The following is a 25,295-nucleotide window of genomic DNA, read 5'->3' on the forward strand; positions in this document are numbered from 1 at the left end:
AATATTACTACTAATAATAATTTACAACATTTTAAAACTCTATCAGTAGCTTGTGATCATTTCTTTAACTGTGGTATTTTGAGGGTTGAAGGGAAACACCACTGATCCTATTTCACCTTTGACCCTTCACTAAGACAGTGCTGAATAAGGCAGCTTACTTTGATGTTTCTGTCAAGGCTCTATCATCTGTATTGTAACGTGACTGGGAGCTGCTAATCTGCCTCAGTCAGATAGACTTAACTACAGGGAAACCCCACTATCCCCCACAGAAAACCCCAAATTTACAGACTCTCTTAGACCTTTCCTTAGACTTTATTTAATTGCTTTCTGCAGACTTTGATTCCCACCCAACAGGCTCATTCCACTTGAGATAGCTTTGACTATTTTTTCACCACTTACCGACAGGATCTTGTTGGACTTTATATTTCTAGCCTTTGTCTTTATTGCCAGTTCTGTAAACATTTCCATGAAGTCCTATAATCTTATTTTTGGTTATTGCAACATGACGTCCAGCACAGGTCAGACTAAAAACAACAGCTTTAAAGGCTATTATTAAATTCTAAGTAGACATACTTTTCTGCAAACTGTTTAAAGAAGTTTTAATCTGTACAATGCTAAAACACTAAAAACACTAAAAGTGAAATGATAGGGATTTATTGTCCTATCTTGGATTTGATACTTCTGCAGTGAACAGCAGGCTGGATTAGCAGCCTACTATTTCCATGCTATGTGGTGGCTGTTGGGTTATCTGAGTGACATTTTTAAACTCTTTGTAGCCCAAAATAAGCCGTGGGTTGATTCCTTAATTGGATTATGGAGGAGGCAACGACAGCAATGTAGCTGTCAACTCTGAAACCGAGACAGCAAGATGGTATATAAGGGACACCAAATGTTGTTGGCCACACTCCCGACTCACCTCGACACACACTGACACTAAGAACTTGAGGTAAGACCTTCTTGTAGCGTAAATACTCATGATTTACGCTACATTTACATATATGCAGAGATCTACGAGTGTTTTAGTTGATGCTGGGACAGAAAATTGTGGATACTTGACAGACAGATGACTGTAGACGATTGCAAGTTTTAGGAATACAGACGTTATCACCCTGACAAGTTTGGTAAATTGGTAATGACCTAAGTGGTGTTGTATTTAACCAAAAAATGCAAATCTATTGTTATTGCTTGTGAAAACCAACAGAAATTATTTTCATTATACAAATGTCATACATATATAAATGTAATATTTAATTAAGTCTTTTACTGCAATAAATCCAAAGCAGGCTGACATTAATAATTTAACAACAGATTTAAGCATTTGGTTGTGTTTTTTACTACATGTCATATAATCATCTTAACATTTACAATATGCAATTTTACTGGTTTATTTTCATTTTCTGATATCGTGAAGTCCTAAGTGTCAGTTGGTGTAAACTATCTTAAGGTCAAATATGTGATTGTGTAGTAGTCACAGCAGAGTGATAATCTGGCCATGCGAGGTCAGTTTGAACTTGTTTTCAGATTAAAGTAGATTTTAGTTCTGTGGTGAGATTCTTCTCTTCAGAGTAAAGTTATGCCTCATCATTCTCAGCAGCCAAAAAATGGACAAATATTTTTCCTTACAAAAACCAAAAAGTAGCACAGCCAAACAGTAGTGTAAAATTTTTAACTTCTAAAACATCTTTGAGCAAAAACTTTTCTTTAATCTAACAATGATTCAGTTGTATTTCTGTCAACCACAGGGTCATTTTGTTTGTATGCGTGTGTTTGTCTGTGTTAGCTGTGTTCTGCACCTCTTTGGTTCAACCTGAAATCTTCAGATTTACCAATCTCATCACTCTAAACATTAAGAAAGTTATTAGTGCATGATATTTGAGAGAATTTATACTTTTTGTTAAAAGGCTTAACTGCAAACTTCTTCAAATCTGTACATGAGCATTTACTGCTCATGTACAGATGTATCAAAAAATAAAGTAAATCCTCTATAAATTATAGGGCTTGACAGTATATTTTTTTGGTCTTTCCCTGGTTGTAAACGTATTTATCTAATCAAAAGTACAGAAAACTATATGCAACATATTCGTGCATACCATATTGTTATTAAATAAAGATGAAACTCCTATTAAAAGACACAATTTGAAGCATGTCCTCTCATAATCCGTTGTGAGAAGTTGTAATTCTTCTTTTAGGGCTCATTTGTTCAAAAATACCAACTCAAGATACACATTTCACGTTTAGATGTTTAATCACTTAATCAATTCTTAATACAATTTTAACTGTGAGAGAACAAACTGTGCTGAATGTAAACTGTCTTTTTGTTGGTTTTTTTCTGATGCGTATGTTTACGAGGTTGGAGCCAGCTGGCTGAAAGAATAACAGCTTTGGCATTGGCCTTTAACACCAGTGGCGTAATCTTATCGCAAAAGATTAACCTCCTACGGCCTCTCGAAAAGAAATATCACCACACCTGCTAAAAACCTGACAGTAGACACACAATCAGTGTTTATGACCAACAAAGTGACCTTTCCCTAACTTAAATTGCCCTTTTTTGTCTAATCCTCCACAGGAAACTTTGAAACATCTTCCAGAAATGGCAAAGTAAGTATTATTTTTTCCACTTTTTCTTTTGTGCTTTTTTATTCTCTTTCTTCCATTCTTTTTTTATTTCTTTCACAAAAATGGCCCACACCTTTTAGTGTATATTTTGATAAAATGTTGAAAACCACTACATTCTGTTAATCTATCAAATTTGCTTGTGACATGATGAACCATGAATAAAAATAAAAGCACATAAATACTTTTGTATAGCATTGTGATTGGGTGCTTTCAGTAGGAATTGTTGTCATTTAAAGTTTAAGATTAAACTTTGAATTCTAACTTCACCGCAGCTACTGACTTAAAATGTATCTATTAGGTTTTTATTTGACATTTTAATAACCAGTTGCATGATGATCAGAATATTCAATGTGAAACTCCTTTGAATAAAGAACACATACAATTTTGATCAGTGAAATCATTTTTTTATATCAAAATCCCAAGAAAATATTTCTAGAAGTGCCCTAAGGTGTTATTTGTGGTTTGTAAGGAATCATGAGGTCATGCGTTGTTTGAAATGTTAACAGACACTCAGACACTAACACTGGTAAGAAGCTTCAGGCGGGAGCACAAAGGTTATTGGCTATTTGAGAACACTTTGGTTGCAACTCCCTCACCTGACCCAGCCTCTCAATCTGGGCAGGATGAAGTAAAGCGGCTCCACACATAGCTATTAACTGGATAAAGCAGAATAAAGACTTACTGGGTCTACTTTTACATGCCAGGGAAACCAGTGCTATCCACTGAATCTTAATTACATCGACCATTAATCCTGACTTTAATTAGTAAATCCCGTAAGACTGCAAATAAATGACAGGTAACATAAGTACTGAGGAGAAACGGTTTCTAAATTTGTGGGTTTTTTTCTCATTTCTTCTCAGGATTTTCAAGAAGACCAGTGGAAATGGAGGGGTTAGTGTCCCTCTCTTGCTTCAACATTTTGATTGTGATGTTCTGACTTTTATAACTTTTCCAATTGCCTCTGCCTGACAGCTTACTCTCTACCTGGGGAAGAGAGACTATGTGGACCATGTGTCTGCAGTGGACAGAGTTGGTGTGTGTTTTATTTTTATTTCTCCATATTTCTGAGGTTGTACTGTCAAGATTTTAACCAGAACTCTTCCCAAATCCAGATGGTGTTGTCAAGGTGGACACAGCAGATTTTGGTGACAGAAAAGGTAACATAAAAAAGCTTCTCCTTGGAGAAAAGAGTAACTCAGTGATAAATGTTCAAATGTCGTCATGTTTGCAGCTTTCGTGCAACTGGCCTGTGCCTTCCGATATGGTAGTGAAGACTTGGACGTGATGGGCCTGTGCTTCAGGAAGGACATCTGGTTCGAGCAGATCCAGATCTACCCAGAGTGCAACAAACCGCAACTGAGCGCCATGCATGAGACCCTGCTGAAGAAGGCGGGGGACAATGCCTATCCTTTCTCCTTTGAGGTATGAGAGGATTTTAAGACCTCAGCTGCTTTTTATGCCTCTGTCCATGGTGCTGAACCACTTTGCTGGAACTGTTGGGAAAACTCTATTTTCATTCATTTCAAATTGAAAATAAGTTAGAAAAGAGGCACTAGAAGTGAAAAATTTTTATTAAACTTGGCATAATGTTAAGGCTCAGTGTTTATTCATTTAAATAGTATTTATGCTGCCATTTAGCTGTGCTGCCATTAAACCAGCATTACAATTTTGGACATATGTAAGAAATTAATCTTAGTGAAGTTACGTAGAAAAAAAACTAATTTTTTTTTTAAATCAAATGGATTTCATAGAAAGAAAAACAGTACTATTACTTCCCTACTCTATATGTCCAAATTGTATTTAATTGATTTGAAAAGAATGGATATGCAATGAAACCATCCTGATGCATAATTCCTATTCAGACATTTTGAAAGCAAATATTTGTAAACAATGTAATGAAAAATGACTTGTTTGATTAGAAGCTGCTTCATTTTGTCTTTCCAGATTCCCAACAACCTGCCATGCTCAGTCTCTCTGCAGCCCGGACCTGATGACAAGGGAAAGGTGCGCCCCTTTTTCAAATCCACACATCATGAAATATGCAAGACCTTCATCATTTTGTGTCTCTTTGCAGGCTTGTGGTGTTGACTTCGAGGTGAAAACCTACCTCGCCATGGAGAAGAACAACCCAGATGAAAAGATTGAAAAGAAGTGAGTGCATTTTTGTTATCAGTCCTGCTTCGGTTTTCAGTCTGAGTCATGTTTTTAGTGTTTATATCTGTGTGCTCCGGACAGGGACACCGCTCGCCTTGTCATCCGTAAAATCCAGTACGCCCCGTCTCAAGTGGGAGCCGGCCCCAAGGCTGAAATCTGCAAGAGCTTCATGATGTCTGACAAACCCGTTCACTTAGAAGCATCAATGGAGAAAGATGTAGGGGGGCAAATTTGTTTTACTTATCTAACATTTGACTTTTAATTTACAACACTGAGATACTGTATTTATAAAACAGAGAGATGAAAACCAACACAAACAGCTCCAACTAATTTCTGTGTTTTTACAGCTCTACTTCCACGGAGAATCTATTCCAATCAAAATCAAAATCAACAACGAGAGCAACAAAACAGTGAAGAAAATCAAAGTCTCTGGTGGGTTCCTGTGTTATTGATTTATTGATCATTTAATTAACATCTAGGCTCATCCTGAAAATATATCTACTTCACTCTCTTTTCACAGTGGACCAAACCACCGACATTGTTCTCTACTCAGCTGACAAATACACCAAGTCTGTTCTTTCCCAAGAGTTTGGGTACGTCTTAGAGCCTATCAGAAAATAAAATTTAGTCAAAGTGATGGCAAGTCAACTTTACAGATCAGGAAACATTCGCACAAATAAGCAAATTTACCACAAAAATATAAGCCAAGACAGATCCATCAAACTGTTTGGCTGAACTGTTAGAAAGGCCACATAGAACAGATAAATTAATATAATTTTCTGATATTATAATGGCTTTTGTTTGTTTGTTCAGAGAGACAGTGGAAGCCAACGGCACCTTGGATAAAACTCTGAACATCACACCAGTTCTGTCTGAGAACAAGGAGAAAAGAGGTCTGGCGCTGGATGGACGGCTGAAGGATGAGGACACAAACCTGGCCTCCACCACTATGTTAGTGCAAAAACAACACATCAGTCAAAGCTAAAAAAAAGAAAAAAAAACAGGATTAAGTTGTGTTCACACCTTTGGATATAAGCTCTTTTTTAGACTTTATAGTTTTGCTGTTGCTTCTTTTGAAATCCATGATGTCGTATGGTAGTACTCTTAACTAAAATAAACCTGTTAATCCCTGAAATCCTTGTAAATCCCTCTTTCACACAGGCTGCGGCAGGGTGTGGAAAAAGAGGTGTTGGGTATCCTGGTTTCCTACAAGATTATAATTAACCTCATGGTGGCTGGAGGAGGGTGAGTCTGTGCCACACCTTTTTTGTCTCAAAGATATCTAAAGATTAGAGAGGATTAAATGAAGAGGAAAAAATCTTATAATATTGTCCTTGCCCCTTAGCCTGCTGGGTGGCCTTACTGCCAGGTAAGCAGCATCCATCACAGCAGCTATAGCACAGCTGATTACCAAGCAGCTCTTGCTAATTGTTTGGTTTATTTTCTTGCACAGCGATGTCACTGTGGAGCTGCCACTGAACCTCATGCACCCCAAACCTGAAGGTATTTTTTCATTATTAACACACATTTCAGGATGTCTTGCTGATATTAATGAATTGTTGTTTATTTTTTAATTCTTCCAATCTGGGCAGAGTAAAGGATCCGCATCGCTGTAAGTACTGCTTTTAGATTTCGACGTCAGAATTTATGTAATTTAGTCTCTGAAATTTTTGTGGAAGCGAAGCGTCAATTTGTTTTATTACACCAATACAATGTAGTGTTTCATTGGATGTTTGTATGTGTAATCTGCCCCTGTTACTTTGATAACCAAAATAAAATCCAGTGCAAGGAATTCCATTTAGAACTTACCTGACTTGTAAATTAAACAAGCGATCCAAATAAAGTTTATCTGCAACAACAAAAAAAGGTTTATGGTTAAACAGTAATGTGCATTTATGTGTACAGGTTTTAAAACAGAAATGTAAAACTTCTACAAATAAAGCAAGTATTTCCTTACATGCAATATTCCATACATGGAAAAAACATACTGCTTTGTTACAAAGTGACAAAAATGACAAAAACTTCTTTCTGTTTCATTTTGACATTGAATTAATATGCCTCTATTGCAGTAAATTAACAAAAAATGCAAGCATTTTTGTTTTAACTTCTGCCAAATTTGAAAACACTGATCAGTTCTGTATCAATGCTAGCCAAGCTGAATAAAAGCCACTTTGGAGAGTCAAAGGAGCAACACGTGGCCTCAGCCATGACCAAAGCTTGGCAAGCCATACAGAGAAAAGATTAACCAGAACAGCAAAGAAGCCATGGAAACTCTGGAGGAGCTGCAGAGATCCAGAGCTTAGGTGAAAGAATGATTTGATAATGTAACAAATCTGGAGTTCGAGGAGACTGAAACAACAGTGCAATCCTGGATGATATTGAATATTTCAAGATTGTATAAACATTTTTAAAAGGCCCTGTTGGATGACTCAGTCGCTAATACTTCATTAAAGATTTTTCACAGTCTAAATTTTGTGCTTGATCCTAAACAGAGAAGATGTTACACTGCAGATTGAGAAGACACCTGCAGAAAGACAACAAGACAACCAAAGCAAGTGACATGATACAAAGAAGAAGATTGTGGCTGGTGAGAGAAGAGAGAAGAGAAAAACATTTCCATGAAGGACAGAAGGAAATAAGATGTAACATCAATCCCCTGTTAGATCTTTTGTTGTTTCTGTTCATGTAGAGAGTATTCCCATGTAGTTGTAGAGAATGTTGGTGTTTAAAACAAAAGTAATTCACAAGACCCTTACTACACCCTCACATAAGTGGAATTTTCTTTCTCCCATAAAATGTCAGTTTGAAGCCCATAAAACCACTGTGCTTTTGAACTCTGTGACATATACTGTACTTACCCATAAAGAAAAAATAAATGACTTGGAAAGAAATGTTTTTGTGTTGTAGTTGTGATTTCAAAGTATAATTGTCTACTTATTTATTTTAAATATTAAAATCAAATTTTTTTTCCTATAATCTTTGCTGATATTGTTTGTAGCTGCTTAATGATGGAAGATGTTGCACTTTTGAAGCCTCCATGATTTTGGTGCCTCTAGCCACAGTGCTGAATAATGTCAAACAACTTTCTGAGAACAAAAGTTCTGTTTGTCATTAATTCTTATTAACATGGCCCTGATTTTAATACTGTTTGTTTTCTTAATAATATTGGAATCATTTAATGAGAATAAATGGACAGTATCTTGCAAATATTTGAATACCACTTGAATTTTTCAGATTTCAAGCCCTGTAAACAGCGTAGTGCACTTTACAGCAGGCCATAAAAAGGACACAGCAAATATGAAGGGAAGAAGATGCTCTGGTGGGTTTGGATTTAAAGTGTATTAGGAGAAAATGTTGTTTCCAAGTGCAGGATTCTGAACCTTTGATGACAAGTTTTTCTTGCATGAGTTCCACCATGTAACACTTTACACTTCTGTTAGATATTCTTAATGATTGGGTTCTTAGCTGTTCAACAGCAGTTTAAAAGTCCAAAGAAAAACTCTGGAAAAATTCCGTCTGCGTTTAGGTTTTTGAAAAAGACTTATTTATACACTTTTTAAAATGCAAAAGCATAATACTGGCACATGTGATTACAGTGGAAAATAAGAAACAATAGAGCATGTTCTATTAGAATGTCATAAATATGAAAAAGAAAGAAGATACATGAGGAGAGAGTTTGAAAGTATTAAGGAAAATGTTCATTCATTAGAAATTTTGAGGAAGAATTTGGGGAGTAAACATATACAAATATTTATTAGATTTTTAAATCAAATTAAATTATTTCATAGAATTTTATTATAGTGGGTGTGTTTGTAAATGTGTGTATGCTATAGATGGGTAGAATACAAAGTTGTATTTGAATGTGTTCGTGTATAGATAGATAGATAGATAGATAGATAGATAGATAGATAGATAGATAGATAGATAGATAGATAGATAGATAGATAGATAGATAGATAGATAGATAGATAGATAGATAGATAGATAGATAGATAGATAGATAGATAGATAGATAGATAGATAGATAGATAGATAGATAGATAGATAGATAGATAGATAATTACGAATCACACTCCATACCAGTAAGTGGCGGTAATGCCACTAAAAGTTTGTTGCCAGTAAAACCAACAAGAAGAAGAAGAATGTTTTTTTGTAAAAGCTGGCAGGGGGCGGTAAACGCCACCTGACTCTTTGACTAACCACGAAGAAGACACATCACTCACAACGTGTAGCAGCAGTGAAGCAACATGGCTTTGAATGGAGGTTTGTGAACGTAACTGTCTGTTAATTTCGAAGTTTTAAGCAACAACTTGTATAGGTTATGTATAATAGTATTTAGCACTTATTTCTGTTAGCTTACATCGACTGAGCTGCTTCGTGTACGTGCTGTTATCTTGACGTTACCCTGGTTGCTTTGACTGCTAGCTTGTTATTATTTTCTGACAACTATCGTAGCAAGCAAACAGAGATCAATAAAACTTTACTCAAACAGATTAACTGAAATATTTACAGTGTGTAATAAACAATTATACAGGTAGCATGTTTGTAACGATATTACAGAAGTGTGTGCATGTAGCATAGCTGATATTATCATAGTGTGTTTGCTCGGATATTGTTTTTCACTTGTTGTTGCCGACCTGTAGATGAAGAAGACTTTGAGTGGGAGCCTCCAACAGAAGCTGAGATGAAGGTGATCCAGGCTCGCAGGGAGAGACAGGACAAGATCAGCAAGCTCATGGGAGATTACCTCCTCAAAGGGTACAAGATGCTGGGGGACTGCTGCGAGGTGTGCGCGGTAAGCAGGACGTTTGCTTGTAATAATCTAGTCGGAATAAAAGGGGAAGCACTTCATATACTCTCATATTGAGAATGAGTTCAAGCACACTGATCAGGAGTAGTACTGTTACAGCCTGCGTAGTTCTGTTTCAGTCCTCATTTTACTGTCGCAGCAGTCCAAATATGTTAAATTACTAAGATTTTAGCAGCAGATACTTTTAAGTCCTGTGTAATGAGAGGTGATTGGATCTGGAGTATGTCTTCTGATATTTCTCCAGCATTAACTTCCTCACCCAATATCAGTTTCTCTTGCTCATCTGTCAGGTTGGACAACATGGGCCAGCCTTCAGTCCCCATGCTTATTAATCATGCTTGTGGCACAAGCATCACTAAATTACATTCATACATCGTGAATAAAAATATATATAATCACTAAATATTTTTGCAGTCCAAGGAGTTTGTTGTTAATCCCCAAACTCTTGGAATGAGGCTGCAGTAATGTATTTTGCACGTTTTTCCTAATACTTTTTCCTTCTTCTCAACTTTCCATTAACATGTTTGCTTCTGTAGCTCTGTATGACTGTTTAGGGTCTTTTGTACTGTTATGTCTTTTGTTTTTAATGGTTTTAAGTAATATTCAAATGTTTTGGGAAACTGAATGCTGAGTTTTCATTAGTTATAATATTAATATTAGTAAATATGACAATATCAATGGCGATATACGTGTTCCTGCCTTTGTCCTGTGTGTTTCCTGTGACCTTTAGCATTTTGAAGATGCTAAAGGTCAGTAACAATTATTGCACTGCAGACATTTACAATATGAGTAAAAAAACAGAGTTACTGGGAGCAATGACTATTAGTGAGTGGAGGTTGTTGTCATACCTTTGAGTGTAAACAATGGAGAAAGATTCCCTTATCTGAGGCACATGTTTGTGTTTCCAGACCGTTCTTCTTCAGGACAGACAGCAGAAGTACTACTGTGTCTCATGTCAGGAGTTGGACTCTGATATTGATAAGGACAACCCTGGTAAACTCCTACATGTTTTTTTTTCTGCAGTTTTCATTTTCCTTTATTCTTTTTACAGATGTTTAAGTTTATCCTCTTTACTTTTTTTTATAGCTCTAAATCCACAAGCTGCCTTGTCCCAGGTGAGAGAGCGACAGCTGGCAGCCCAGGTTCCGGCAGCGGCACCTGAACTCAACGGAGGACCAACCAGCAGTCAGGCGAGTGTGTCTGTTCCTCAGCCCAGACCGGAGCACTGCGAGGGGGCCGCCGCTGGAGGAAGGGCCCTGTTGCCTCCACCCGTTGTTGCGTCTCCTCCGCCTCCTGCCTCCACCACCACCACCACCCTGGCTCCCATCCGTCCCCCGGTTTGTCCGCAGAACACCACCCTGCAACCCGTTTTGGAAGAAGCAGAAGAAGCGGTTCTGACTAAACTCCGCTGGGCCACCACCCAGTTACAGAGCTCTGCTTCTCTGGAGGCCAGCATCCAGCTGTGCAGCCTAATCGGCAGCTGTGCCAACTCACTGCGAAGCCTCAGGGAGCTCAGTCAGTAAGCACACAGGACAGACGAAAAGCATAAAGTGATATGAGCGCTGCTTCTTATTTGCTTCGGAGTACTGACTGTTGCCTTGCTTCTCTCTCTATCTGAATACTTGCTTACAGCTGAATCTGAAGTTGTTCCTAAACACACTTGAATTAGGTTTCAGATGTTTTAAAGTGCATGACTTACTCCTGAAATTATGCAGGCATGCACCTAACAGAAACATGACATACTGATGTAATAGCTTTTGTCAAATTGTATCTTAAAATTACCAACATTTAGCATTTCAGACTTTTTGACTTGTTCATATTAGTTTAAATGTATCCTATTGAGATTATTAAACCAGGGAGATTCTACATAGAAAATGAAATCTTGTGATCTTGTGCCCTCTTGTTTCTCCACAGCCATTTGCAAAATGTTCCTGTGCTGCAAATCAAATTTGTTAAATTAGCAAATTTATTCTGCCTTCACACTCCTGAATGTGATGTTGCTTACATCTAACCTTTTGGAGATCACTTGCAGTTCAAAATTTGTTTGGCTTGATTTAAAAATTCTCTTTTTGACCCTCTTGAGATGCAAACGTGGTTTGTGAGGCTTTTGGAAGAAAAACTTTCAGGTAAAGCTGACAGTCATGTTGATGTTTTGCATGGATGCTTGTATGAGTTTTATTTTCAATTTATTATAGCAAGTAGAATAAATAAATCTTTGCAATTGTACATTATATGATGGCACTTCATTTTATAGATCCCATCCTTAATGATGTGTCCGAAGTAGCTAGTTTTTTAATAATGGACCAGAATAAATCCTGTTCTGAAGTTGCACAGTGTGTTTCTTTCCACAAGAGGGAGACAAAAATTATCTATTTTTAAAAAAAATAGGTGAAATAAAAATGATATGAACTGAAATTATTATCCCCATAGACTTTCAGAGTTCTTAAGTAATACATCCAGCCATCCATTATCTGAACACCCTTCTTCCCTAATGGGGTCGGGAGGGTTGCTGGTGCCCATCTCCAGCTGCGTCCCGGGCGAGAGGCGGGGTCACCCTGGACAGGTCGCCAGTCTGTCGCAGGGCAACACAAAGACATACAAGACAAACAACACACTCACACACACACTCACACCTAGGGAGAATTTAGAGAAACCAATTAACCTGGGAGGAAGCCGGAGAACCCGGAGAGAATCCACCATGCACAGGGAGAACATGCAAACTCCATGCAGAAAGACCCCAGGCCGGGAATTGAACCAAGGACCTTCTTGCTGCAAGGCAACAGCTCTACCAACTGCGCCACTGTGCAGCCCTTAAGTAATACAGTGCCCTGCAAACATATTTACTCTCCTTGGTCTACTTTTATATTTCTTTCATGTCACAAGCTTCTGCATATATTATTGTGATTTTTTTTTTTTTTTAACTGACCAACAAAAAGTGAAACTTAATTGTGAAGTGAATGGATACCAGTTGTCCAAGGTTCTGCTTTGAAAGCTTGCTGAGCTGTGCATTATCCAGCCCCTTTTATTCTCATTCATCTATAAAATCAAATCCAACAATTACCAACAAAGTCAGTTGGACAACGAGTGTGCATAGATGCAGCTCAACTCAAGAGGATTCTGCCGTTTGATGAAAATACCTTGATGAAGAGCAGGAAGCACAGCAGACAGGTCAGCGGAAAAGCTGAGGAATCAGAGGTTTAATTTAATAAGAACATCTGATATAGATCAAGCAATCGTCCACAAGTGTGATGGCACATCAGCAGTTGTACAAAAGATGACATTAATCAAAGAAGCAGTCAAAAGGCTTAGTAACTTTGGAGGAGCTACAGAGATTCATTGTTCAGGTGGGAGAATATGTTGTCTGTTAGTCATGCACTCGACATATCTGGAATTTTATTGCAAGATGTGTGGAAGACCCACTGCTGTTTCTCGATTTTAAGTGTGGAAAACAAAAACATGTTTGTCTCAACATCGTCAGAAAAAAATAACTGCATCCACATCAAATGAAAGAACTATTTAATTAAGTGGTTTAAAGCAGAATCAGTTTCCATTTGTAGCAAACAACGATGAGGGGTTTTGTTTTGTCCGTGTGCAGGGGTGGGAAGGTGGGGGCTGTCAGTGAACGCCCCTTCTTTTACACAAAGAGCAGGATGCAAAACAAAGCCCGGAAGCTTCATATTCTTTCTGCAGCCAAGAATCAATTTTCTCCCGTTTGAATCCAGGAAGATGATCTCATTTTCTTTGAGTAAACAGCGCCTTTGTGTGAGCAGCTGATTCTGAGAGGTTTTGAAAACATAAAATCCACTTTGACTGAGGAAAAAGTGTCATGGACGGGAGTTTAAGCAGAGCAGATTATCGGGTTGGTGCCGCTGTGTTCGCAGCAGAGGGGCTGCCGCCGCTGCCTAAGAGTCTGAGCGGGATCTTGAACTCCAGCGGCGGGTCGTGGAGAGACATGCAGAAGATGCACAGCAAGAGGAGCCGCATCCAAGCCGAGATCAGCTGCAGAGGAGGCAGAGAGGCGGCTGCTGCCAAACCTGGTGGACTGGACGCTGCGCTGGCGCTGCTGCGCAAAGAGATGGTAAACTGTTTACTCATCTGCCGCAAAGCATCCACGGTGGGACAGTAAATCTTCCTTTGGGACATTTCGGCTGTTTTAGAAACTTAACGTCATCAGCTTGCATGAGCTTTGACTTTAAGGAGGGGAAAAATGATAGCTTCCCATGAACTGTTTACTTGACCGAATTAGGGAATTCAAATTTTTACTATTTGCCTTCCCTTTGTGCCTTTTCCAGAGCAGAATGCATGTTCCATTACTCTGTCATTTTCCCTTGTGGAAAATTTAATGGCTTAAACTTCTTGAAAAAATGAGTCACCATTTTCTGTTGTGGTTTTAAAAGCGGATTTTAATTATTTATTTTTACCTTTAATTACACGGTTTTTTACACAATGTCTTAATTTTACCTTCAAAATACATTATTTGTGATCATAATGAGCTAAAAACACAAGGGTCTGTATGGGAGCGTTGCATGGGGACTTTTTGGTTCATTTTCTGCTTCTGTATATCAGGTGGGTCTACGTCAGCTCGACATGTCTCTGCTCTGCCAGCTGTGGTCTCTCCATGAGACCATCCAGGAATGCAAGGGCGAAGCCTCCATCACTGCTGATAACGGATACTCTGAGGATGAAGAGGAGGAGGATGAACTAGAGAAGAATGAGGATAAAGCACAGAATTCTTCTCAGCATTCTCCCAGAAACTCCTTTCATTTTCACTAGTAAATATACACACATGGACCGATGGGGAAAAGAGACCATTTGGCTCTTTGAGACCCTTTTTTATTGATGTTTTAATTTATCACATGCCTGTTTATCCGGCACATTTTGCTCAGTAAGAAAGCATTCGATGCTTGTTTTGTAGAAAAGCAGTTAATTAAACAATGTTTTATATGAGATCACTGTAATGTTCATGTTAACTTTAAGCACATTAATGTGGCTTTTATTTTTTCTTAAAGGTTAATTTCGTTTGCCCATCACATCACATCATTCATATCATACTTATAACCTGATGGACTTGAGAAAGAATTTTAGTACACATTTACTAACATTTACTAACTTTTATGCCTGATTTAATAAATTATTATTTTTAATCATTTGCATATAGTTTGTGTCTAGAAAGGAATGAACATTTTAGATAAAGTCCAATTAGGATTGTTGGGATAACACTAAAGAGAGGTTTCTTCTTCACAACTAAGGGTCTTTTTAAAAAAGAAAAATGAAACATAAAACGCAGAAAAGAAACCAGCAGGTCAACAATGTAGTTTTGAACAGTCCAAATCAAGATTATGTTATATTTGTGTTGTGCATTTAATAAAAAGTGGGGAAGTTTTGATTGCATACAAAGAATGAATTGTTTGAGAGTGAGATCTGAAGTACATCTAGGAAAAAAAAGATTCACACAAAAACGAGTTTTCACCATTTGAATGGTAATCAACATGAAATAATTTGGATTCGGCTCATGTGATCCTTTTATGAAGCTTTAAATTACACCTAAGTAGTGAAAGAGTTAAAAGTAAAGAACAGTTGAAGTTCATAGGAATAATCTGATTTAAATACATTTCTAAAAGGTCAGACAGAACATCGTTTTTGTGATGTTAAACTTCAGTATGTTAAAAATTTGCCTTTTCCTGACCTTACAAAACTGGATGGGTTGCAAATTGTGGGAGTTTATTTCTAAGGAGTAAAGATTTAAAACACAAAGATTCCTTTCTGACATCTTCTTTATTTATGTTATGATCTGGAAACTTTTCAGAGATATTAATTATGAGATTTTCCCAAATCCTAGAAACAACTTTTATTTAGTACAAACATGCCTTCAATAGTTCTGAATGCCAAAATAAACTTTCCAAGTTTCTTGCTTTATTTATTTAACTCCCACACATAGTTTGAAAACTTCAAGTAAGATGTCTGGTTTTGGTGATGTAAAGCAATGATCCTTTTTTCACTTCTGATGTGAATTTTACAATTCAAATAAACAACAAACATTAAATTGAGTAAAGAGATAAAAATAAAAAATGATGCAGCAACCTGGTTGTTTAAGGGACAACATTGTTGAAGTAGTTGCTGTTTCCACAACACATTTTGATTCAGTTCCAGTATTCAGTCTTCTTTAGTATGAGTCTGTCAGGATCCAACATATTAGTTTATATTTACCCTCTTCACCGGACAGAAATGTCCAAATCTATCAGATTGTGAGGACATGTTTTGTCCAAAGCCTGTGCAGGAGACCCCACAGGGTTTTCCTTCCAAAGCTTTCATTTATTTTGTAGATTTGGGTGCATGCTTGGATTTTCTGTGACCCTGAAAAATTTAACTCTGCAGTGTATTAAAGCGTCTTAAGCTAAGACAATAGTATTGTGCAGGAGACACTCTGTGCCTATTCACGAAGGGGCTCCTTCTCTCTGCCTTGCCCCCAAGTCATCCAAATGCAGCCGCATGGAGAAAACCATTTGGTGTGGGGAGTTTTCAAAGGATGGTTTCATGTTTCACTTTATTTAAAAGGTGCACAAGCTGCAGAGATATCAGAAATGGTAGAAAATGTCCCCCTCTGTCTGCCAGTTACTGAGCTAAACATTTGAATGTACCCAAATTCTGTTCATGTCATCTAAAACTATTCTCATTTGTGGTTTTCAATCAGCTGTATTCAAATATGGACCTATAACTGGCAGTCACATTTCTTTTGGTTCTGCCCACACGGATGCAGACAAAGACACTATTTAACTGTAAAGTCATGATATGGTTAACTGGAAGTTAATGGAGCTCCTTTCTGGTATTTATACCAGCAAGGAGAAAAATGGAGGACCAGATTATGTTGTGTACAAAAGGTAAAACATTTATCAAATCTGTCTTTAAATCAAAAAATATTAAAAGAAATTGTGCAATAAAAGTGAAAGAGCCAGACTCCTGACATCTAACATGCATCTAATATGAAGGTAAAAATTACATATAGATTTACTACAAATAGCAGCAACTAATGAGCAGAGTCTGACAACCATGAAAATAAAAATAGTTTCAATTGGACACAAAGTGAATTACAAAATGGCTAATTAAAGAGACAAACCACATTAAGACATAAAATAATTCCCAAAATATACACAGATTTAAAGTTATCAGAGCAAATTGAGATGCTCAATAAGTTAAGATACTTAACTGGTACAATGTCTTGTAAAAGTATTAACACCCTTTGACCTCTTCACAAGTTTTTGTAACAAAAAAAAGGAATCCCCATTCAAGGATTTGAAGGTTTGTTTCTACCAACATTCTTCTTTCTTTGTTTCATTTTGGTCTCATTTGACCTTGTTCAAAACATTTCCCATTTCCCCAACATGACTTTCAGCAAAAGAGTAAATTGGGCTGAATATTCAGGTTTTTTATTAGTAAATAGGTTTTTTTGTTGTTGTTGTTTTACAGTTATCCCAATCACAGTAATGAAGAGATTAAGATGTTTCTGTTCAACTCTGAACTACAATACATGAAGACATCAGAGCATCACACTGACAGGTGGGTTTACATGTTTGGTCGAGGAGTGGAAAGCACTGAAGACGAATTCACAGTGTAAAATTAGAGTAACTCTGAGTCATGAGAGATTTGTCCCCCCACACCACACGTCCCGCTGTTGCTGCTGCTTCCCCACACTCCTCCATCCAGCTGCCTCTGTCCATAAATGATCCCTGCCTAAAAATACTCTGCTGCTCTCACTGAGGAAAATCCCTGTGCTTTGACCTAACCTGAAAACACACAGACATATACTTACAAAATGAACCTGATCTGTTTCTCTCGTGTGGAAACTGTGCTTCTGTAGTTTACAGAAAGAAGCACAGTTTTTTCTGAAACATTTGGGGTGATGTTGCTCAGGAAGTGACTTAGTCACAGCTGTGACTTCTGATACAAACCAGGGACAGAATTTACCAATACAGGATTTTCACCCTTGCACACAGCAAAGAAATTAGACTATGCAGAGTTGATTATGTGAAATAAAGCTAGATAAGGCTGCTCCAGTGATACAGAAAGCCAGGGTCAAAGTCCCCAAGTATTACAGGGACTTTGCAAGGCCTGCTGCTCCATCAATATCAGCTCATTTTGCATATCCTCTCTCTCTCGATCTCTGACACAGACAGAAAAAGGGAGGGTTGGCTGAGTCAAGAGGAAGCAGATCTGTGTTACAGCAACCCAGAGTTGAGTAAGCTGTGCTGCCTCCATGTGGATTAAAGCCAAACTGGGGAAGACAAGCTGTCAATGAGAACTCCTGCAGTTGTTTAGTTGGGACTTTTTAAAGCCTCAGAGGGAAGTCAGTTTCTCCTTTGCTGCTCCTGCCTGTTGTCGTTGTTTTTCTCGTCTGGGTTTACATCAGGTTATATCTTGTGTAGTGCGCGTGCAGTTCGAGGTGTTGCAAATGAGCGCAAGTCGCAGCTTGTGCGAGTTTCATCAGCGGCGGATGAAGAGGAGGCAAACCCTCTTCTAAGACACAGAACCAGCCGATAAAAATTGGATTATTCAACTCTCCCTGGGTGTAAACTTTAACCTTACCAACAGCGGCGATGACTTCGGTCTGGAAACGACTCCAGCGAGTCGGTAAAAAGGCTTCAAAGTTCCAGTTTATCGCTTCTTATCAGGAACTTGTCTTGGAGTGCACGAAGAAATGGTGAGTAACGTCGGTTTGTCTGCGATATGTCAACGTCTTTTTTTACTGTTTGACTTAAAAACATTCTTCACGAGAGGTGTTTGTGTTATTAGCTATAATAAGGCTCCGTTATGGCCATGATCAGCCTCATGTTGTTGGTCTTTCCGCTAAACAGAGACAGCTGAAGACGCCCCGCCCGCAGGCTGAAGCTAGTGGTCGTCGGTTCGATCCCCGACCCCGCCTTTGACAGATATCTTTGTGACACTAAACAGAAAGTCATTAATTTTCTTTATCTTTAAAGGCAGAAGTCCGGCGCACCTACGTGTGTTATTGATCTCAGGAATGCTGTTAGGAAACACTTTAATTTCGTTTGTTTTAGAATTATAAACACATAAGCAAACTGATGGGCAAAAACAGCGTTTCCGCACATTTCAGCGAACTAAATTTAAGCCTTTTTAAGACCTTCTCAAAGTCAGTGTGAATTATTCAAGATCCTTTAATTTAGTTTACTCAATGTATAGCTTATATTTAAGTGTTTATTTTCTTTCGATGAAGAAATAGTAGCGCAATCATGGGTGTGGGGATTTTCCCTTTGAGCTTGACTGTTCTTGTGTGGACGTTTTATAATTTTGAAGACCTGATTGTGGGTTAAACAGAAACCTACAAGAACTTGATTTATTTAGTTTAATAAGGTCGGGCTACTTTGAGCCAGATTACTGGGTTAGGTTTTTAATCCAAAATATAGATAAAATGATTAAGAGCCACTTAAACCCAATGACGCTTTAAATGTTAAATGCTCTGACTGTACAGTTATCACCTTCTCTATGTAGACCAGTCTAACTGATTAACACAACTACCAAATAAACCAATCACATTGTGGCAACTTGATACATCCAAGCGTGCAGAGTGGCGAAGATGAGATGCTGGAGTTCAAGGAGTTGATCAGGATGATGCAAATCTTCATGGATATGCAGTTAACTGATCTGTTACAGATTCACATTCTCTGGTGAATGTTTCCCACACCGTGTTGAATCAATGCTATCAATTATTGAGGCAGTCCACAAAGCAAATGTGGAGCTGACTTCTGAATACTTGACCATCAGAATCACAACTGCCCCAAAGTACCCAATTTATCTAACAGGCATAATTTCCAGAAAGCCTAGCCGTTTTTAGCCTTTAGGCTAAACCTGCATAGTATTAATCTGGATAGGATTCCAGTCTAAATTATCTGCTAAATCATCTCCTGCTATTTTAACGTGGAAATATATTTTATTTTGCTCAAAGCTCTTTGTATCTCCCCACTGGGGAAATTTTCTGCCATACAAATGTGGCTGAGTCACAAAGACCTAATTGACTCTAACATAAACAGCCAATTGAATTAATTACAGCTGTAAGTTTAAAACTTTTATTGTTGGGTTAAGAAGTTTTACCCTTTGTCCAGAGGTCCTCCTGTTTTAAAAACGTATCTTTTGATATTACATGGAACTGGAAGGATATAATTATTATATAAGCGTCCATGACAGTTCTTTGATATGAAACTTAAAATGTTTATCACAACCCCTGAAGATTTGACAAAGAAGTGAGAAAAAAGGATAAGGTATTATTAAGAGGCAATAACATAAAGAAATTGGGAAGTTTTTGTTATTATTGGTACAGTAGCTTGCAAAAGTATTGAGACTTCTTACTCTTATATTTTTTGAGGTTACAATAACAATCTTTTAGGCTTTCATGTAGGGGTGGATGATATAGGCTTAAAGTTTTATCACAATATTTTGTGGTATTGTGACAAAGATCAAAGTGACAATAAGAACTATCTATTCCTCTTTTTGTAGGTAACCTTATGACTGTCACTGCATGGCACAGCAGTCATAGCCCCACAAACACAAATACTGCTATTAAAAACAAATCCATTAGTAATAGGCTTCTTTAGGACACTAGTTAAATATAATTTTTTTTTATTTGTATCACTGAACTGCATACGGTGATTGCATTTAATCATATTTCTAAATCTATGATAAATACCCACCCTACTTTCATGGAAAAGGTTTCCACACTGTTAGGGGAAATACCAAGTATTGAACATCAATAAAATACTCAATCATATAGATAAAATTAATTGCATATTAAAGCAATAAGGGAGAAATTCCAAATAAGAAAAAAAAGATAAAGAAAAACCCTACAGCTTATCCAAAACATTGTGTGATTTGTACTTTAAACCGTACAAAGGTTTTGAACACCTCGAACATCACATCATTTATCAGGTGCAGGAAGTGATATCATGGGCCACGTGGAGGGTTAGATATTTCTAAAAGCTTGTAATATTCAGTAATATGAAGGCATGCACCTACTCTTTGAATGTTATGTTGCTCTGAAAGCCACACAATGCTATTTACTTTTCAGTTCAGATGATTTACACTCCAGTCTCATGTCTTTGCAAAGAGTTCTTGAAGGTCAAAAACAGAAACAGGAGACAATGAGAAAACAAATCATAACTGATTGCAGTATTGGTCTGTATGCGGTGAATGTACAAATAAACCCCTTACTCCCTAGAAAGTCATGATGATTTAAAGCAGGGCTTTTTTTTTACTTCATCCAAAGAAATCTGTCTAATCATTTCCTGTAGGTTTAAGATTTACTAGAGATAGGCCAAATAACCAGCAAAGTTTTTGAGAAACACAATAAAGACACCAACATTGTTGTTTTGAACAACCTTGTACTAATAACATGTTACTAACTTTATTGCCACCTCTATTGTCTGTAAAACCTCAGCCTAAGCTATCTATCATTACCCACAAGCTCTGCACTTACTTAATGATTTTGCATCTTTCATTTTCATGTCATAACTTCTGTTTCTGGCAAAAGTTATGACAGTCCTCATTATTTCCTCCAAATCTGTCTCATCTCTTCCAGCCATCATCCCGCTGTGTGCCCCCCAGACTATTTCTGAAGCCTACGCCGACCCACTAACACACACACCACATAAACACATGTGCACACAAAGCGCTGTTGGCTTAGCTTAAACACTCACATACAAGGCAGCAGTGAGAGTCACAGAGCTATGGGTGGAAACATATGGGTTTCATCATTTGACTGTGTTTCCACTGAGTTTTAAAGAGTTTTATGAAAAATTATTTGTATATTATACAATTAGATATCTGCATGAAGACTATAGGGGGTTCCTTCTTCCTGTAAGAAGATATACTTCTCAGTCTGGTCACATGACTCTGCCGTTTCCGTTTTCACTTCCTGTACTAAAGAGAGCACATATAGTGATGCTACCAACACACACAGGTACAAGAATGCACACCCTGTTCAGTCTAATAACAGATGAGCAGCTGCTTGGGTTATAAATACTGACAGACAAACTGGACATGTCACCATGTACTCCTGCAAAAACACACTCATACAACTAGCACTGGCTTTTCTTGGATGCAGTGGCAGTATTATTCAGCAGTGACAGTCATAAGACTTTGTGTTGGACCCCGTGGCATCGCATTTAGGCATAAAGTCCACTTTGTTCAGATGGTCTGAAATCTAATTTAAAAACTTTCCAAGTAACATGTGGAAACCTTTTTCACATCCCTTTTTCTTGTCTTGTTCATGCGATCTTTCAAGCAGAGTGTGTACTAGGAATAATTATTGAGTTACAAAATTAGGCAAGGTCTTATTTCTGTTTTGGTGTGTTTGTGTGTTTCTAAAGGCAACCAGACAAGCTGAGAGTGGTGTGGACCAGGAGGAACAGACGCATGTGCTCTAAGGTAAAGCTGAGATGACAAAACACAACAGACTTATGCATGAGTGTGTGTATTCGCAGGGGGATACTCCTTTTGTGATCACGCACAAAAGCCTTCCCTTAATCTGCCACAGTAACATCATTTTGGACAAGTGAGAACCTTACTCAGCATTAGTTGATGTTCTATCATTTTAAAATCCCTCAGTAGTTCAAATCCAAAAAATATAGGCATTTGTTCAGTCTGCTTCCTAGAAGAATTTGCTGATGCTTACCAAAACTTTGTATTTGTCAAAACTAAGCAGAAAACTCCAGCTTTGACTTAAAGGTTGTCCATGTGTCAATAATGAATTAAAACCTCTAAACAGACATGTTATAGAACAGCAGAGTTCAAGTTTAACGCAGCCTCCCTTTCCCCAGAAAAAAGTTATGTTTATTTTGAATCCATTCTCCATGATGCATGAGGATTGTTTTCAGTGGAGATGCAGATAATCCTGTATGTTGGGGAGGTCTCTGTTTAGACCACCTCTATGAAAGGACCAGAAATATAAAAATATTGTTTGTTAAAATGTGAGAGAGAATTTTAACCAAACAATTTAGGAAATACATTTTTGCACATAAAATAGAAGTCAATCAGATTGAAAACTTGTTGAGTTTTGCATTTGTATGTAACAGAATAAAGTCTCTTACTTACTAAGTAAGTTTTTACCTTTTGAGTTTACTAGTCTTTCACCTCTTTTGAACTTTGACTTCTGAACTTCTGTCCTGCTCAGTTATAAACATTTTAAAGATTTTCATCAAGTTAAGACGCTTTGAACTAAATCAAATGTAACTGTAACATCCATTATGTTTATGAGACAAAGTGGTGAATTGGCTGTAGGACTTACAGCCTGATTCTCTGACACATATCTATGCTAACGCCTGACAAATTAATGGCAACTGCAGAGACTGCCAGCTCCTACTTGCCATTTAAGGGACTGCATGGGCTTTTGATGCAGAAACATTGCTGGCCGAGGAGAGTCACACTTATTAGACATCTCCTCTCCTTGTTGGGCATCAAAAAATGTGACTTGTGCTGTTTGATTTGCTACATCTGAGGAAGAAATAGTGCCTCGTAATTATCTTAAGAGTGCATTTGTTAATGTTAACTTTTTATTGTGCAGCTCCACAGTTGGCAGCCTGGGATAAAGAACCCCTACAGGGGAACGGTGGTGTGGCCTGTTCCAGAAAACATTGACATCTCCGTTACATTGTTCAAGGTATCCCATTTCAAACACTATGAGAGGTGACCCAGGAAATTGTTTATCTGTTTAACTTTTTCTACCAGCTAAAACAAACTACTTACAGTATCTCTGTGCACTTTACACTCTCTAACTTTACTTTACGTTCTGTAAATTGCCTAGTCTTGCAAACTTCAACTGGGGCTGCATTCCTTTTAGATAAAGTTCTGGTTTTGCATATAATTTACCTAACAACCAAAATGCAAAGATGGTGAAGTGGAACGCAGCCATCATTAATGTGCTTGAGTTCCTCCACCTCATTTTGTCTGCCTCAAAGTAAGCTAATGGGAGTTATGGACGTGTTATCTAAATGAATAATGTGTACAAAAGACTGAAGGCATAAAGTTAATATTTTGAGTTGCACCTAGATTTAAAAAGTTGGCACGTCTGCAAGGGGCTTATGCATATCTAAATATAAAATTATAGAAATTAAAGAAACAGAATCATTAGGTTCAGAGAATATTTCATTAGAAACAAATTTTCTTATCACTCCTTTAGGAACCTAACTCTGATGAGTTTGAGGACAAGGAATGGACATTTGTGCTTGAGGGGGTAAGTATCACTCTACTGTTTAAGCTGCAAATTTACCCAAGTTCTTTTTACAGTGCAGTGTGCAAAAAAGGTTTTGGTAACCTTTAACTTTTTTGTAATCATTTAAAAAAATCTTTATTACTATATCTTCAGGATTTCGAAGTTGTTGTTTTTTTTTTCTTTAGCTGCTTTTTCATGCAGTGTGTGCTTTAAAAAAGTGGATGACTAAAGTATTACTGCCTGGCTATTAAAGACATTCTATGTCTTTAAAACTATTATTGAACATTTTCAAGAGTAATCTTTGTGACGGGATTCTTTTCTGCATTAAATCAAATTCTACTCACAAAAAGTGAAATGAAATGTTTTTATAACCTAATTATTCAAGATTCTTCAAAGGGTTTCTGTAGATGAGGTTGACCGTGGCCAGGAAGGATCTCCTGTAGCAGTCTGTATTACAGCAAATTTGGAGAAGCCTCTGACTGAAGACAGGCTGTTACATTTTTCTTTTCTTGATTTTATGTGAAATCTTTCTTTGCAAACTGAGTATTTATAGACACAAAGTGTGTTTATCAATTGACTTCTGAAGTCTTTTTATGGATGATGAAGAACATTCCTTGTAAAATAGTGCATCACTAAACTCACAATATATAAAAACCAGCCAAAATCCAAAGTTGGGCTCCTTGAAAATTCAAAGAAATTAAGAGATGAGTTCCAACTTTTGCATAATAATCACATCTACTTTATCAAATAAAACTTCCACTATAAAAATAAGCGCCAGACTTCAGATACTTCAGATTCAAAGATTGTTTCTACTCATTTTCCACAGGAGAACAAAGGTCACCGTAAGGTGCTAGCTTCTGCTGATATCAACCTGAAGCGCTTCGCCAGTCCCACACTGACCCAGACTGACCTGACTCTGAAGCTGAAGCCACTGTCGGTCAAAGTGGTGGAGGCTGAGCTCAAGTTGTCTCTGTCGTGTGTCTTTATTCGAGAAGGAAAAGCTACGTAAGTTGTTTGAATTACTTTACTGTCTTCTACTTATAAAAGTCTGAAAAAAATAATCTTCTGATGGAGTAGTCAGTCTTTTACTGAAATTCCACATTTCTTACTTAATTTTTTTTTTACCAGGATCAAACATAAAGATAGGCCCGATGTTCTCTCTTATCCTTTCTTTGCATCAGCTTACCCCACATACTTTCTATAGGATTTCAGTTTGGAAACAGAGATAGCAATGGGAGAAGTTGATTTTCCATCTGGTGGATCAATTCTTTGTTGATGTGGACACATGTTTTGGGTCAATATTGTCCAGAAAGACCCAATGGCCCATTATTAGTTTTCTAGCAGAGGCATGTTCATGTTGCATGTTCTTGTATTTCAGTGAGTTCATGTTGCCACTAACAAGGTTCCCTTGGGCTTTAGGAAGACAAATAAAATCCACAGCATTACAGATTCTCCACCTTAATCCAAAATGTCCATGAGGTGCTTAATCACATTCATCCT

General features: G+C 37.5%; 4 protein-coding genes across 12 annotated transcripts in view; all 4 read left to right on the forward strand.

Annotated features, from left to right (window-relative positions):
• Window positions 1-796: 796 nt before the first annotated feature.
• On the forward strand, window positions 797-7,661 carry LOC122844579 (arrestin-C-like). Its single transcript, XM_044140182.1, has 17 exons — window positions 797-946; window positions 2,567-2,598; window positions 3,477-3,507; window positions 3,589-3,649; window positions 3,729-3,773; window positions 3,848-4,038; window positions 4,561-4,620; window positions 4,691-4,767; window positions 4,852-4,987; window positions 5,118-5,202; window positions 5,291-5,363; window positions 5,584-5,721; window positions 5,932-6,015; window positions 6,116-6,139; window positions 6,224-6,273; window positions 6,363-6,382; window positions 7,263-7,661. The coding sequence occupies exons 2-16, from the start codon at window positions 2,591-2,593 to the stop codon at window positions 6,365-6,367; spliced, it is 1,068 nt and encodes a 355-aa protein (XP_043996117.1). The 5' UTR covers window positions 797-946; window positions 2,567-2,590; the 3' UTR covers window positions 6,368-6,382; window positions 7,263-7,661.
• A 1,254-nt stretch (window positions 7,662-8,915) lies between these two features.
• On the forward strand, window positions 8,916-11,905 carry znrd2 (zinc ribbon domain containing 2). Its single transcript, XM_044140183.1, has 4 exons — window positions 8,916-9,033; window positions 9,414-9,565; window positions 10,489-10,573; window positions 10,667-11,905. The coding sequence occupies exons 1-4, from the start codon at window positions 9,018-9,020 to the stop codon at window positions 11,101-11,103; spliced, it is 690 nt and encodes a 229-aa protein (XP_043996118.1). The 5' UTR covers window positions 8,916-9,017; the 3' UTR covers window positions 11,104-11,905.
• A 1,305-nt stretch (window positions 11,906-13,210) lies between these two features.
• Window positions 13,211-16,580, forward strand: fam89b (family with sequence similarity 89 member B). Its single transcript, XM_044140184.1, has 2 exons — window positions 13,211-13,658; window positions 14,147-16,580. Exons 1-2 carry the CDS (start codon window positions 13,407-13,409, stop codon window positions 14,351-14,353), a joined length of 459 nt encoding a protein of 152 aa, XP_043996119.1. The 5' UTR covers window positions 13,211-13,406; the 3' UTR covers window positions 14,354-16,580.
• A 1,222-nt stretch (window positions 16,581-17,802) lies between these two features.
• Window positions 17,803-25,295, forward strand: part of ehbp1l1b (EH domain binding protein 1-like 1b) — a 30,390-nt gene continuing 22,897 nt past the window's right edge. For all 9 annotated transcript variants that reach the window (XM_044140185.1, XM_044140186.1, XM_044140189.1 and 6 more), the window contains exons 1-5: window positions 17,803-18,275; window positions 21,955-22,012; window positions 23,148-23,243; window positions 23,763-23,816; window positions 24,622-24,800. In XM_044140185.1, coding sequence (XP_043996120.1) covers window positions 18,172-18,275; window positions 21,955-22,012; window positions 23,148-23,243; window positions 23,763-23,816; window positions 24,622-24,800 — 491 coding nt within the window. In that variant the 5' untranslated portion in view covers window positions 17,803-18,171. The remainder of the gene's footprint in view (window positions 18,276-21,954; window positions 22,013-23,147; window positions 23,244-23,762; window positions 23,817-24,621; window positions 24,801-25,295) is intronic.

The sequence above is a fragment of the Gambusia affinis genome, linkage group LG15, assembly GCF_019740435.1.
Source record: "Gambusia affinis linkage group LG15, SWU_Gaff_1.0, whole genome shotgun sequence".
In the NCBI taxonomy this organism is placed as follows: Eukaryota; Metazoa; Chordata; class Actinopteri; order Cyprinodontiformes; family Poeciliidae; genus Gambusia; species Gambusia affinis.